Source organism: Apteryx rowi, unplaced genomic scaffold, assembly GCF_003343035.1.
Source record: "Apteryx rowi isolate R43461 unplaced genomic scaffold, aptRow1 scaffold_7, whole genome shotgun sequence".
Classification (NCBI taxonomy): Eukaryota; Metazoa; Chordata; class Aves; order Apterygiformes; family Apterygidae; genus Apteryx; species Apteryx rowi.
In genome coordinates this window covers 6,368,915-6,382,656 of record NW_020450982.1, presented here as the reverse complement: position 1 = coordinate 6,382,656, position 13,742 = coordinate 6,368,915, and the positions used below count along the sequence as shown (strand labels likewise).

General features: G+C 54.5%; 1 protein-coding gene across 9 annotated transcripts in view; it reads left to right on the top strand.

The window, feature by feature from the left end:
• IPO13 (importin 13) overlaps window positions 1-13,742 on the top strand; it is a 42,347-nt gene that overhangs the window by 17,707 nt on the left and 10,898 nt on the right. For 8 of the 9 annotated variants that reach the window (XM_026086703.1, XM_026086704.1, XM_026086706.1 and 5 more), the window contains 12 exons: window positions 1,258-1,398; window positions 2,122-2,263; window positions 5,390-5,556; window positions 6,036-6,156; window positions 7,277-7,424; window positions 7,822-8,003; window positions 8,786-8,812; window positions 9,592-9,726; window positions 10,355-10,498; window positions 10,923-11,003; window positions 11,651-11,788; window positions 12,301-12,397. In XM_026086703.1, the coding sequence (XP_025942488.1) occupies window positions 1,258-1,398; window positions 2,122-2,263; window positions 5,390-5,556; window positions 6,036-6,156; window positions 7,277-7,424; window positions 7,822-8,003; window positions 8,786-8,812; window positions 9,592-9,726; window positions 10,355-10,498; window positions 10,923-11,003; window positions 11,651-11,788; window positions 12,301-12,397 (1,523 nt within the window). The remainder of the gene's footprint in view (window positions 1-1,257; window positions 1,399-2,121; window positions 2,264-5,389; window positions 5,557-6,035; window positions 6,157-7,276; window positions 7,425-7,821; window positions 8,004-8,785; window positions 8,813-9,591; window positions 9,727-10,354; window positions 10,499-10,922; window positions 11,004-11,650; window positions 11,789-12,300; window positions 12,398-13,742) is intronic. The other variant, XM_026086705.1, reaches the window with a different exon arrangement.

The window sequence follows — 13,742 nt, the reverse complement described above, 5'->3', positions numbered from 1 at the left end:
GGGTTCTCTTAGCATTTACACCTTTTCCCCATGGTAGGCACAAGAGAACTAGCATCACGTGTGCCTCCCGGCCTGTGTATCTCTGGCCCCAGTACCTGCGTGTGGCAGGGCGGGCAGGGAGCATACAGAATAGCTGCATCTCCAGATAACATGCCTCGCTGGCCAGGTAAATGACATACTGCTGATTAGCCTCCAGCACAGCCTCTCTCCAGGGGCCTTGGGCTGCATTTCACCTTCGCTGCCTCCTTGCTTGTTGCCTTGGTTACAATCGCTTATCGGCAGCAGAGGGGAGACTGACATGCGTGAGATTGCCCAAGTGTGGGCCTGGAGTGCTGCCGTGCTGCTCACGGGGAGGGAGGGGAGTGCAAGCATTCGGGGAAGAAGTGTGCAGGGCTGGGGGAGCCCTGGGGGCCCAGAGGATGTGCAGTGGGGCTGGCATCCTCTGTGTCGTGCAGTAGTAGGAGTCTCGGAGGGTGGCAGCCCGTTCCATCTAGTTGCACTGGGTGCTTATATTTTGGTATGGTAGGCACTGCCTGACTTTCCCAATGCCTTTCATGCTCATTCACTGGGAGAATCCCTCAGCTCTCTATGCCAGTGAATGGGGCAAAGAGCAAGGTCTAGATTCATCCATGCCTTAGGCAATGCTGTAGGATCCTGCAGCTTGCTGCTTCCCACTGACAGTTCTGGCTGCCTTTAGTGCAGACCTAAGAAGCACTAGTTGTAGGCAGTGGTGATGAAGGGCCCAAAGGACTGCAGTGTCTGCCCTTTTCCTGCCTGCCATCTCCCATTCGCCCTGCAGAGCTATGCTGTGAGCTGAGGTTCAGCTCACTTGGAGCCGATTGTGGCAGTGACAGTCAGTTACTGCTAGCCCTGGGTGTGCTGTGCAGCACTGCTGGACAGGTACAAGTCACAGGCAGACATACTTCTCCTTGGCATAATGGGGAATTTGGACAGAGCTTATGTGGTGTCATGGCAGCTGACTCAACCCTTTTCTCCACCTGCAGAGGCTCCACTGTTGGAACACCTAGGGCTTCAGCTGTTGGGCTTCATCCAGCAGGGCATTGCCACTGGCTGGGAGGAGAGTTCCTGTAAGCAACAAAGTCTTCAGGATTTGTCTCATTCAACAAAGCAGCCTTTAACTAGGGAAAACTGAGCAGGAGCCCTGGGAACGTGGCAGGAGGGACTGTCTCTTTTAGAAGCCAGTGCTGTGGAGCTGATGGAGGCAATGCCCTGCACTGATTCAGGCTCTACTTGCAGGTATGTGAATACTCTCCTGAAGCTCATCCCCCCTGTGCTGGGGCTTCAAGAGCAATTGCGCCAGGCGGTCCAGAGTGGGGACATGGAGACATCGCATGGGATCTGCCGCATTGCTGTGGCCTTGGGGGAGAACCATTCCCGGTGAGTGCCAGCACCTCACTGCTCATGTGCATGTTGTGCTGTGTGAGGGAGCAGGGGAGGGTCCCCGGAAGAAGAAACTGGCCAGCTGATCCTTCCTTCTGCTTCAGCTCTGTGCCTGGACAAACCCATGTTGCTTGATATCTTGGTATCTTCTCCGAATGCTGGGCTGGAGGACTTGCCCCTGAGCTCCTGAGATGAGGCTGCTGCCCTGCACACACAACAGCCTTTGCTCCTTGCTTCTAGTGTTTAGGTGTGAGACAAGGGGCCAATGGGATTTCTTGACCTCCAACCCTGTTAGGGCAAAGGTGCAGCACAGAGCCCACACTTAACAGTGAAGGGATGTCTGTGGTGGGAAGGGGTGCTGGGGGACAGAGTATGCCAAGTACCACAGTTCACCTCTGCTTGAGGCCATTAGCAGCCCATGTGCTGCTGTGCTTCCTTCCTGCTTTGAGCATGGGGTTGGGTCAAATGCCTCCCAGAGGTCCCTTCCAGTCTAAATTACTCTGTGATTCCTGGTGCAATTCATGCAGCTCATGGTACCACCCTGCATTCAGTGTCCTTTTTCCAGTGTTGAGAATTGCAATAACAATGGAGTTTGGAGCAGCTCACTGTTTCCTTGCTGCTTCATTCAGGGTCTGTCCTGCACTGGGTGACCTGTGCGCTCTGTAGAGAGGCCAGGCCTGCAGCGTTGGTGCTGCTCTGACCATGCTCTCTGCTCCCCAGGGCCCTACTGGACCAGGTGGAGCACTGGCAGAGCTTCCTGGCCCTGGTTAACATGATCATGTTCTGCACTGGCATCCCTGGGCACTATCCTGTCAACGAAACCACCAGTTCCTTGACGCTCACCTTCTGGTACACACTCCAGGTTAGTGGCAGTCGCAGGGCAGCCTACCTTGGGGCTCCCTTCTTGTGCTTGAGGCAGAGCCTAAGACACAGATGTGTGGATGGAGCCTGGGGTGGAGGAGGCAGGGGATTGCAGCCCCTCAGGGGTATCTCGGGCCTCTGCCATTGTAGGAGGGAGAAAGGGGTCCCAGTGCAGGGTCCCAGCCATGCACCTGAGTTCTGAGCATACTGACAGTCCATAAGGTGAGTGAGGGCCCTTCCCACACACAGATTTCCTTGGCTGTGTTGCTTGGAACAGCTTGTTCCAAGCTCATTGCTCTTGTGTCTGGCTTCTGCTTGACACCTGTGAGCTTTTGGGGAGCTCCTTGCGGTGAGCGGCTGTGCATCAGTGAGCAGTGGGCTGCTGCTCACCTACTCATGCCTTGGACCTTGTGCCTGGGCTTCACCCTTCCTTGCAGTCTCCAGGGTGAGCCCTCTCCCTTGCTGTGCTTCATTTGTGTTGGTCTAGATGGACAGACAGAGCTGCCAGCTGTATGTAGGCACTGCCATTGGGATTGCAGCAGTGCAGTGTCCAGAATGGAGCCACAGGCTCCAGGCTGTGTTTCTTGAAAGGAGCAGCAGCTTTGGCTTACCCCTTTTTGAGGAACAGCTTGCTGCAGTGTTCAGTTTCTGGGCAAAATGAGATGATAAGGCCATGCCTGCTACTAGAACAGCCCTTCTCTTGGCAAAAAAGACTTTCGATGGGCTCCAGACTGCCTGTTCCTGCCTCCAGGGGTTTCAGGTGAATGTGCATGTTGGAGCAGGAGTAAACACTGGGAGCTTGTGACTGTTCTTCCTGGAAATTGGAAACTGTCTTTGGAGTGAAGACCCAGGGGTGTGTGTGAATGTCTGCAGTTAGCATGAGCTGGGGTTCCCTCCCATGGGAAGCAGGCCAAGAGCAGGTGTTTAGGACCCGTCCCTTTGAGGGCTGGGTCCACCCAAACAGGGAACACACACTGGCATGAAACAAGCCCAGCTGTAGCTCTGTTAAATGGAGAGCAGCCCTGCTATGGGGCGACTGGGCATTCTCGCTGCTGAGCAGTGATATGGTCCCATTTCCAAAGGGAGGAGGTGGCTGTTGGGTTTGGCTCTGTTTTTGAAGACCATGAGCAGGAGGCTGAGGAGCCTTGAAGCCTAGTCTGTCTGTATTTATCCCCCAAGGACTTCCAATTCCCGCATCTGTCACCCTGTGCTCACAGCCACTCTAAGAGAGTTTGTTCAGAAATGTTGGCCCTATGGCTTACTTTTTCCACCCTCAATATTCCTTGGAAGTCTGAGCCAGACTTCAAGGGCCTTGTTAACATAACTCATTAAAACTTCACACTCCAGTATTTTCCCAGCAGCAGGCCTGACTGTTTAGCTCCTTGCTGCATGCCTGCACCAGCTGCAATCAGAGAGGAGGGTACATGCTGTCTTACTGTGTGCTACACCCTTATGGGGCTTGCAGTCGTATCTGATGAGGAAGGTTAGAGCTAGAGAGGCTTCTGGCATGGCCTTGACCGGTGCAGCCAGCTTTCTGGAGAGGGGTCCAGCTTCCTGGGATCCAGTGCCCATAGCCCCATGTATTTTGGGAGTGGGGATGTAAGCATCCCTGATTTCATGAAGCTGCCATTGTGTCCCTGGTGTGCCTGGCCTCTGCTGTACCACACCATCTCCATCCACTCATACCCACCAGCTGGAACTCTGTCCCGCTGAATTTACCTACTTTGTGTGAAGACCCCTGCCTTGAGCCCAGGTTTGGGAGGGGTGGCCCAGGTTCACTAGGGAAGAGCAGCTGCTTTCTCTGATGCTTACTGAGTCTCCGTTTCTGTAGTGAGCCAGTGGCATGTATTTTTGCCTTGTAAGGCTGGGTTCAGATCACCAGGGCTGAGCACAGTAAACAGCCCCTTCTGTGTGATCCCATGGGTTGGCTCAGGGCAGGTGCTGGGCTCTCGGTTCCTTCCTGCTGTGTCCCACAGGAGCTGGCTGAAGCAGAGTGCAGCCAGCAACTCCTTGTCTCGCTGCCAGACAAGGACAGCCGTTACAGGGTCTTATGGCTCAGCGACAGCCTGTGTGATGGTAGGGGACAAGCCCCCTGAAGCAAATGTGTCCTGGGAGGTATGACCCCTGCTCTGCAGACAAGCTTCACTATTGCAAGGGGTCAGAGGGTGGATGTTTGACCACAATAGGCGGCAGCTTTCGTGATACACTGGGACTCAATGAGGAGGTTCTCCTCAGCCTGCTTTTAGAGCCTTGCTGCCTCCAAGCATTAGTTATGGCCCAGGCATTCCTAGCTCCAGAGCAGATGAAATCCCGACCCCCTGTGGCTGCACTGAGCTGTGTGCAGGCTGAGGAGGCAGCAAGCTCCTCGCCTCCGCAGCCCTAGGCTCTGTCTGCCCCCAGAAGGGAGGGAGGCCTTGTCAGTGTAGCTCTCACCACTCTGGCAGTCTCCGCTGGCGGGAAGGAGGGTGGCAGAACGTCACTTCCATGGGAATGATCTATTTTTAGCCTCAGTTCATCCCCCCTGCTCCTTTCCTCTGCAATCTGATGCAGTGTGACTGAGCGTGGGTAGGGAGGGGGGAACGACGTCAGCGCTGTGCCAACAGTCCCCCTGCAGCAGAGTGCCCAGCTGAATGGTTGGGCTTTTCAGACTGGTTGAATTCCCCACATCCTCTTGGTGCTTCTGGGTTTGCATCTGTGTGTGTGTATGCAGGCGAGAGAAGGCTGTGCTTTCCAGGCACCAAAGTAGCTTGGTCTGAGCCTGCTCCACAGGGGATCCAAGGCATGCCATGCTCCCAAGGCTAGGACACACTAGAGCAGTGCCATCCCTCTAACGGGACTGTCCTCAAATGCCTGAGGGTCAGCACAGCTGCTGGGACTCCTGGCGTCTTGCCTTTAGGTAATACTGCTGCTCCAGAAGGGCTCTAGCTTCAGGGAGTTCTCCCCACGTTGTGCAAGGCAGAGCTCAGGGGACTCCCTCTGTCAGCTCTGTGAATTGAAAATGTAACCTCTGATGTGAGACAGATCCTACCAGCTCTGGGGAGATGCCTGTGAGCTCCTCATACAGCAGACGTGCTGGTTCCAGTTCCTTTCCTCGCAACACCTGTTTTATTCCTTCTCTTACCATCAGGATGATATCCTCTCCTTTGAGCCGGATAAGCAGGCAGTGTACCAGCAAGTGTACAGGCCTGTCTACTTCCAGCTAGTGGACGTGCTGCTACACAAAGCTCAGTTCCCCTCCGATGAGGAGTATGGCTTCTGGTCTTCAGATGAGAAGGAGCAGTTTCGGATATACAGGTACAGCTGCAGCTGAGGCCCTTCTTTGCCTGGGGGGCAGGAGCAGGACATGTTGCTCTGTGCCTGGATACGACTTTGGGCTCAAATGTGGGTTTGCTTACTAGGCAGGCAAGAACGCAGGTGGTGTCCTGCATCCCTAGAGCCTGAGCGCTGTGAGAAATGCAGTGCTGTGGGGAGACCCAAAGAAGGACATGGGCCCTTCTACCAAGGGCAGTTTTGGCTGTGGTGGTGGTGGTTTGGAGATAAGCTGGTGTGTTATCATGACATTGACTGCCCTGCCTAGGAAACACTAGGAGCAGGGATTAAGCTGAGATATTAAACTGAGACAGGACTGCAGCCATTAGCAATGTGCTTGTGTGGGCAGGTGTTGCCCATCTTCACTCTGCCAGGAAACTGGAGGGGACATAGCACATCCACACATGGAGTGCTTTGCAGGGGATGGTGATAGCACTTGGAGACCCCTGTGCTCTTCTCTGCAGGGTGGACATCTCTGACACATTGATGTATGTGTATGAGATGCTGGGCGCCGAGCTCCTGAGCAGCCTCTACGACAAACTGGGACGTCTCCTTACCAACACAGAGCAGCCATCCACATGGCAGGTGAGTGAAGGGACCTGGACACCAGGCTGCTAGGCAGGCAGAGAAAATGTACCAGCCCCTTGGGCAGCAGCAGAGGAGGCTGTCCTCGCTGTGTAGTGTTGAGGGCAAAGAGACGTGATGGAGAGGTGAGGAGTACGATCACCTTGTCAGCACATCAGTTGCACATCACCAAATCTGTAAAATGGATACAGGGGCTCTTCAGGGTCTGTTAGGTAAAGGAAAAGCTCTCCTTCTGCCCCTCTGTTCCTTAGTGCAGGCCAGAGACCAGCTGGGGTTTGATCTTGGTCCTTTGTTGTTGTCTGTCTTGTTCTGGTGCTGCGTTATTGTGGCACAGCATTAATGCTGGAGGCCTTCCACATCCTTTCTGCATCACCACCCTGCTGCTCTGCTAAACACAGAGTGCCCTGGCTGACTCCAGGGGAAGCAGCTCTGCAAGGGTGATGTGGAGGGCCCAGGTTTGCTTTCAGTGGTTGCCCCTGTTGGTGGGTAGCAAGCTGCCTCCCTCCCTTGCGCTGCTGCCCAAAGCACTGCCCTGAGCAGAACCAGAGCAGTGGGGTGAGAGGAGAGTCTCTGGTAGCCCAGTGTAGCTGACACTGTGAATGCAGATAAGAAGGCCAGGGTGCTTCTGTAGAGCAGGCTAATCAGCATGTATCTGCTCACCTTGGCATCCTCATCAGCCAGCCATCGCTGTCAGATTCGGGTGGTTGGAATAGCGCCTCGTTCATCACTGTCTGCAGCTAAGCCAGTAGCCAGCCAGCAGAAGCAGTGACTTGCAGTCTGGGCGCAGCTCCCTGCTGTCTGAGCGCTGAGATAGTGTCTGTCACACTGGCAGTCTGCTGACGCTCATCAAGTTTAGGCTGCAGTCCCATCAGGTGAGATGCCCGCAGTTCTTGAAGGGTGTGGACAACTTTCACATTGTTGATGTGTCCTTTAGGCAAGCTGGGATGGATATATCCTAAAGCCTGTTGTGCGTGGTGGCTCTGACTGTGCAGTTGTCTCCAATTTTTCGGCTTCCTTGCCCTCTATGACTGGAGTCTGAGCTAGTCCCTGGCATGTGGGGTGGGGAAGGCATTGGTGGTCAGCACATGGCTCTGACAGAGTCCCTCTTCCTCTCTGATAGCACACAGAAGCCTTACTCTATGGGTTCCAGTCCATCGCTGAGACTATTGACGTGAACTACTCCGATGTGGTTCCAGGACTGATTGGCCTCATTCCCCGGATCAGCATCAGCAACGTGCAGCTAGCTGACACTGTCATGTTCACTATTGGTGAGGCCTTTGCTCACATGCAGGCTGGGGAGGGAACCCCTCTGGGAGGGTCCCCTGCACTTGGGGAGCGGGGAGCTCTAACTGAGATCAGTCTTGCTGAAGCTGTCCTGCACAGACCCCTGCCAGTGCCACCCTCTTCTGAACTGGCACTTTTGTGCTGAGTCCTCTGGGCTTCAAGCCACTTGCTGTGTGTTCTGCTCTGCCTACCATCACATCACTCCTGCCATCTGCTTTGGAGTTAGCCCAGGCTCTCTTTGGCTGCAGAGCTCTTGCTATCCCTTCTCAGGGAAGATTAATAACAATGAAGAGCAAAGCTGAATGGCCCAGGATGTAGAGAACAAGCTCCCTGACTGCCACAGTGCATACCTGCAGTCTCTGATGCTGTCCGTGTGTGCAGGGGCTCTGTCGGAGTGGCTGGCTGATCATCCCGTCATGATTAACAACGTGTTGCCACTGGTGCTCCAGGCCTTGGGCAACCCTGAGCTCTCCATCTCCAGTGTCTCCACCCTGAAGAAGATCTGCCGGGAGTGCAAGTATGACCTGCCACCCTACGCCGCCAACATTGTTGCTGTGTCACAGGTAAGAGCTGGAGCAGATGAGGCTTGGGGTCCTTAGGCACTAAGGATCCCTTTGGGGCTGGGCTCTGGGGGCTGCCAGAGCCTGCATGGGAGCAGGAAGGAGCTGACAGAGGATATGAGCCTCTGCTTTTAGAGCCAAGAGGATACCATCCCCTTCCCTGAGGGGAATCTGCGCTGCAAAGTGGTGGATGCTGGGGAAGTACAGGGGGAGAGGACTGCAGAAAGTGTCTGGTTTCACATGTTCTCCATGAAGACTTCTTCTACTGCCACTTCTGGAGACAGAATACTGGGTTAGAGGGACCATTGGTCTGATCCCCCAAGATCTTTCATAAACTCTGAGCACTGCAGTAAATGGGTAGGGCTGGCTCAGAAGAGCTGGTTGGAGACATCCCAGGTCCTGATATTCACCTGTGATAACTTTGCTCTTGAGGGCAGTGTTGATGAACCTAGTCAGGTTTTCCGTGGTGAGCTGGTGGGTCTGCAGCTTCTTTCTGCTGGGTGAGCTGAGCTGTCCTGCTGCAGAGCCTGTCTGAGTCCATGGACTCCCATCACTGGGTAGCTGTGTGGGATGGGTGCAGGGAGGAGAACTTGGTGCAGGATGAGGCTTTTGCTCCTGGCCTGTGGCTGGTCGTGAGGAGGCCTGCACAGAACTGTCTGCTGCTCATCCGTACCCAAATTGTTATCGATTGTCATGACCTCCCACTTCAGTCCCACCTCCCTAGAAGGGAAGAGGCTTTCTGCAGCACTCACACTCCTCTTTCTCTGTCCCTTTCCTTTTGGCAGGAAGTGTTGATGAAGCAGATTCACAAGGTAAGAGTCACTTGCCCACACCCCTGCCTCATTCTGTTTGTCCACCTCAGCCTTTAGTTGTCCTTGCATGTAAATGCAAGAAATCCCATCATGAGCTAAGCTGTTCCTGGAGGAGAGCTCAGCATTGCAACCAGTTTGTGTGGAGCCAGGAACACCTGGTGTCTGCCACTTGCTGCACTACTAATCTTTTGGCTCTCCATAATTGGACTGGAGCAGGGTTATGCTGGTGAGGTATTTCCTCATAGATAGGGAAGCCGCCAGGGACACTTAACTCTAGTGGTTCCTGACCCCTCCAAGCCTGAGGAGGCAGAGATGCCTCAGCGCAGCAGCAGGTTGCAAGAGGAAAGGGAAGGGAGGTTGGTGTGGGGACAAAGCCCAAGTTGTGCTTGCAAACAGCAGAGGGTGGGACACTTCACCCCACAGGGGCTGAGACAGGTCTGTGCAAAGAATCAGATGCCAGGGTAGGGTGAGTGGTGCTGGCATGGAGATCTCTGGGCACTAAACTGGTCTTTCCTTGAAGGGATGCTGGGGAGAGGATAGGTGGTAGCAGGAGAGCATCTGTTCTCCAAGCACTGGTAGGGAGCTGCCCCCTTCTCCTGCTATGGGATATACCTAGAATATCCCAGGCAGGGCAAGTTAAGAGCAGCACACCAAAGCTCCTGGTCCTTCTGGCTAGGCCTCAGGTAGCTGTCTTAGCTAGCAAGTAGGGTCTTTGAGGTTTGCTGGAGGGCTTCAGGCTGGGCAGTGACCTGCCCCTTTATGTCTTCTCTCTGACTCAGACAAGCCAGTGTATGTGGCTGATGCAAGCTCTTGGTTTCCTGCTCTCTGCCCTACAAGTGGAAGAGATCCTGAAGAACCTGCATTCCCTGATCACTCCCTATATCCAGCAGCTGGAAAAGCTGGCTGATGAAACGGTGAGTGCCCTCGTGCCACTACCTCCATCCAAAAGTGGCTTCTCCCACTGTCTGTGCTGCTGGCTGTAACCCCATGAGGTGGGGTATTGAAGCAGCACTATTGAACACAGGCTGTCTTTCCCCTCACCCTGAATAACTGTTAATTGCCCAACGCAGGCAGAGCAGTGCAGAGCAGAGTCCCACTAATCAGACTGAGCTGGGCTGCAGGTTTTTTTCCTTTGCAGCTACTCATCTGTAAGACCAGAGGCTCCTTGGCTCTTGCAAGCCATGTATTGTCTGGATCAGCATCTGCCTCCCTAAAGTAGAGCCCACGCTTTGGTCACGCAGCCTCCTCCCTCATGTGATATCCCATGTGTTGTCCCTGTGGGCAGCTGTCTCGACTTGCTCTCTGTTGGAGGAAGCTGTGGTGCTCTTGAGTATCCTCTAGGATTCGTCCACCAGTGAGGGTAGGTGGGAGGCCTCGTGGCTCAGCCAAGAGGTAGAAAGGGAAAGCGAGAGTGTGCAGTGCAGGAAAACCGCCTTCTCTGCCACTTTGCCTCAACAGTCCTGGCTCCTCAGGATCCCAAAGGCGTGACTGTGGTAGAGCACTGCCATCTGTATCACACTTTGGCTTTGTTTTACCTGGCAGCCCAATCCCTCCAATAAGCTGGCTATCATCCACATCCTGGGCCTGCTCTCCAACCTGTTCACCACCCTAGACATCAGCCACCATGATGATGACCATGAAAGCACCGAGGTCAAGAAACTGCCAGTGCAGCAAGGACCCAACCCAGTGAGTACAGTAGTAGTTAGATGCTCTTTGCCGTAGCCTAGCTAGAAGCCCTGCTGTGCACAGCTAATGCCAAGAGAGCCAGGAGGAGAGGCTATAAGGTGGAGTGAATGGAGAATGCAGTACCATGGAGAGGGTAGAGCTGGTACATTCCAGCTCCCTCAGCTCTTCCCACTGCTTTTGAGAAGGGCAGAGGTTACCTGCGAGATCCCTGTTGGCTGGGCACTGGTCTGAAGACAATCCAGGTACTACCTGCCAGCTATGAGCTGTGCCAGGCTGCTTCAGCAAGGAATGAAGTTTCCCAGCTTCAAAGAGGGCAGGAGGCAGTAGTCCCTGAAGGTTTGAATCCAGGCTGTACTTACCATTGAATCTTCCCTTCCAAGTGCCATAGGGGCCAGTTCTCTTCAGTCTGTCTTGTTCTTTGCAGGTGGTGGTGGTTCTGCAGCAAGTCTTCCAGCTCATACAGAAGGTCCTCAGCAAGTGGCTGAATGATGCCCAGGTGGTGGAGGTAACCAGGCTCCTCATGTGTTACTGTTTGCAGCTCTGCCTTTGCCCTTGCATCTAAATTGGGGGTAGGAAAGGACAGCCACTGGGTGATGCTGCCCAAATACAGGAGGATGCATTTCCATCCTCCTGTATTTGGGCTGTCTTCCTGGGCTGCCCAAAACACCAGTACTGTTTGCTGTCACTAGCACCATCCTGCAGTGCTTGTCTGTGTTGCCCAGATCAGCTCTACTCCTCTCCAGTTATATAGGCCCTGCCATCATCAGTGAAATGAGAAATGGGGTCTACTGAGTGCTTGTCTGTGTTCCCTAAGGGAAGAGCTCTGCTCTGACCCACACCTGTGTCATCTTTTCTGGAATTTCTCCAGTTCACTCAGTCCAGTGATTTCCAGGTGCAGCATCCCACCAGGCACTGTTCTCCCTGGCACTCGAGATGCCTTCCTGCTGCAGCTGGAGGGGTGTTTCCTGGTGGGAGCATCCAGTGCTGCAGAGTAGGGCAGCATCACCACAGCAGATCTGAGCCCTCTGCCTGGCTGTTCTCCGTGCCTCATTGCCACCTCTTCCCTCCCATGGGACCTGTTTGTCAAGCCCTGTCCCACCAGAAGAGGGTCTCCTGAAGCCTGTTGCTCACTCTGTCCCTCCTCTTCCACAGTCTGTCTGTGCCATCTTTGAGAAGTCTGTGAAGACCCTTCTGGATGATTTTGCCCCCATGGTGCCTCAGCTGTGCGAGATGCTGGGGCAGATGTATAGCACCATCCCCCAGGCGTCTGCCATCGACCTCACACGGCAGGTAAGGAGCTGTGTAAGCAAGTCTGGCACTGCGGCAGGGTGGCCCCTGGGCTGCCTCCACTCATGCCTGCATCCCAGGAGGGCTGCATGTGAGGCAGGCTCTGGATTGGAGAATGGGGCTGGTGTCGCTCCTTGCCTTTGCCTCAGCGCATCTCTCACTGCTTCACAAGGCTTCCTGCCAGCTGCCTCTTGCTCCTGCCTAGCCTTGGTATCCCGTGCGTTTATGATCTAATCTCACTGCTCTGGTCTGGTCACCGTCACAGGCAGTGCTCTTTGCCTCTACTGAAGCAGTAACCCCCATGCAGGGTCAAGCCCGGTTCTCTCTGCCCTCCTATTATGGGTTAAGCCATATGTTGCTGCACCCTGGACTAAAGCATGCATCCCTGGCTTCTCCCCACTGTGGCTGTGATGGGTGCAGAAAGTCCTGTGCTGCCCAGCCAGGCTGCCATTCCCCGGGAAGGCTGGGAGTGTGCAGGGACAGCAGCAGCTTCAATCCTTCTCTGTCTCTTGCAGCTGGTTCACATCTTTGCTCATGAGCCTGCCCACTTCCCTCCCATCAAGGCCCTCTTCTTGCTCGTTACCTCAGTCACGCTGACCCTTTTCCAGCAAGGTACGTGTGATTGATTCTTCTTCGTGCTGGGGCTATTGTCAGGCTGTTGCATGCTTGAGGTCTGGAGGCATCTTACCAGGAATGGCTGTTTTCACTCCTAACTAAGCTAACAGGCCATGTCTGTTCTTGGATTCATCCCAATCCCTGGAAGGTGGGTACCTTCCTTACAGGACTGCAGAAACAGGAAACCCCAGTGCAAGACTCTGAACTCAAGTGACAGCCTGGTTCTGCGCTGGGACTGGGTGTCTTGCTGTGTTGCAAGAAGAAGAGCAGGGGCTCCAGTCCCAGCTTGGCAGTGAGGCTGCATTCAGTGGGCGATGCTAGCCTTTCTCTGTGGGTCAGCAGTGCTTGTAGTGGCCAGGAATCAAGCCCTTGTATAAGCAGAAAGATGTCTCTGAACACCTGGGGAACTACCTTTTCAGAGCCACTGCTGTGCCCAGCATCCCCATGCTGGGGACAGTCCCATGTTTGGCTTGCTGGCTGCATTACCCGCTTGCTACAAAAAGAAAATTGGGTTAGGACAGGCCCCTCAATGCCATAGCTCCCTTCAGCCTCCTGGTGACTTGTCCTGTGACAGGGACAAGTGCACAGTGGAGCTGCTGGCTCTGGTTCTTCAGCACCTCAGTTGTTCTTGTATGGCACCCAACAGGTCTTGTTTTGTGTTCACAGCCTGATGCTGGATAACATGATGCCTTCCCCCAGTACAAGGCTCAGAGCTCCCTAGAGAGGTGGGGGATCCGTGAGGGCCTGTGCTTCCTTGGGACACCTCAGTCTGAGCAAATCCTTCTGTGCTAAAGTGTTACTTGGGTCATGGGCAAGTGAGCTGGGCTTATCCAGTGATCAGATCCCCGCTTCTGTCAGTGGCGTGCGGATGTATGTACAATAAAGTCCTCTCAGCTCAGAGCCTGGGGAGGCAGAGATGCTTCTGGGCAGCAGCAGGTGTGTCTGCAAGAGAAAAGGGAGGGCTGGTTGGTGAGGGGACAGAGCCCAAACTGTGCCAATGCTTGGACATGAGCTTTGCTCAGGCAAGTGGCTGCCCAGCTCACTGTGTGCCCAGGACTGTGTTCCCACCTTGGGGATCATCTTCTGTGGTCAGTCAGCCCTGAGCAGAGCAAGCAGATTCTGCTGTCTGAGCACAAATGCAGCAGGAGAGGGTGGGACGCTTGACCCTGCAGGGGCTGTGAATGTGTCTGTGCAAAGAATCGGATGCCAAGGTAGGGCGAGTGGTGCTGGCATGGAGATCTCTGGGCACTAAACTGGTCTCTCCCAGAAGGACATTGGGGGAGAGGCCATTGGGTGGGTCCTGGACTGAGGGGCTTGGAGAACATCTGGGAAGGGGTGGGAG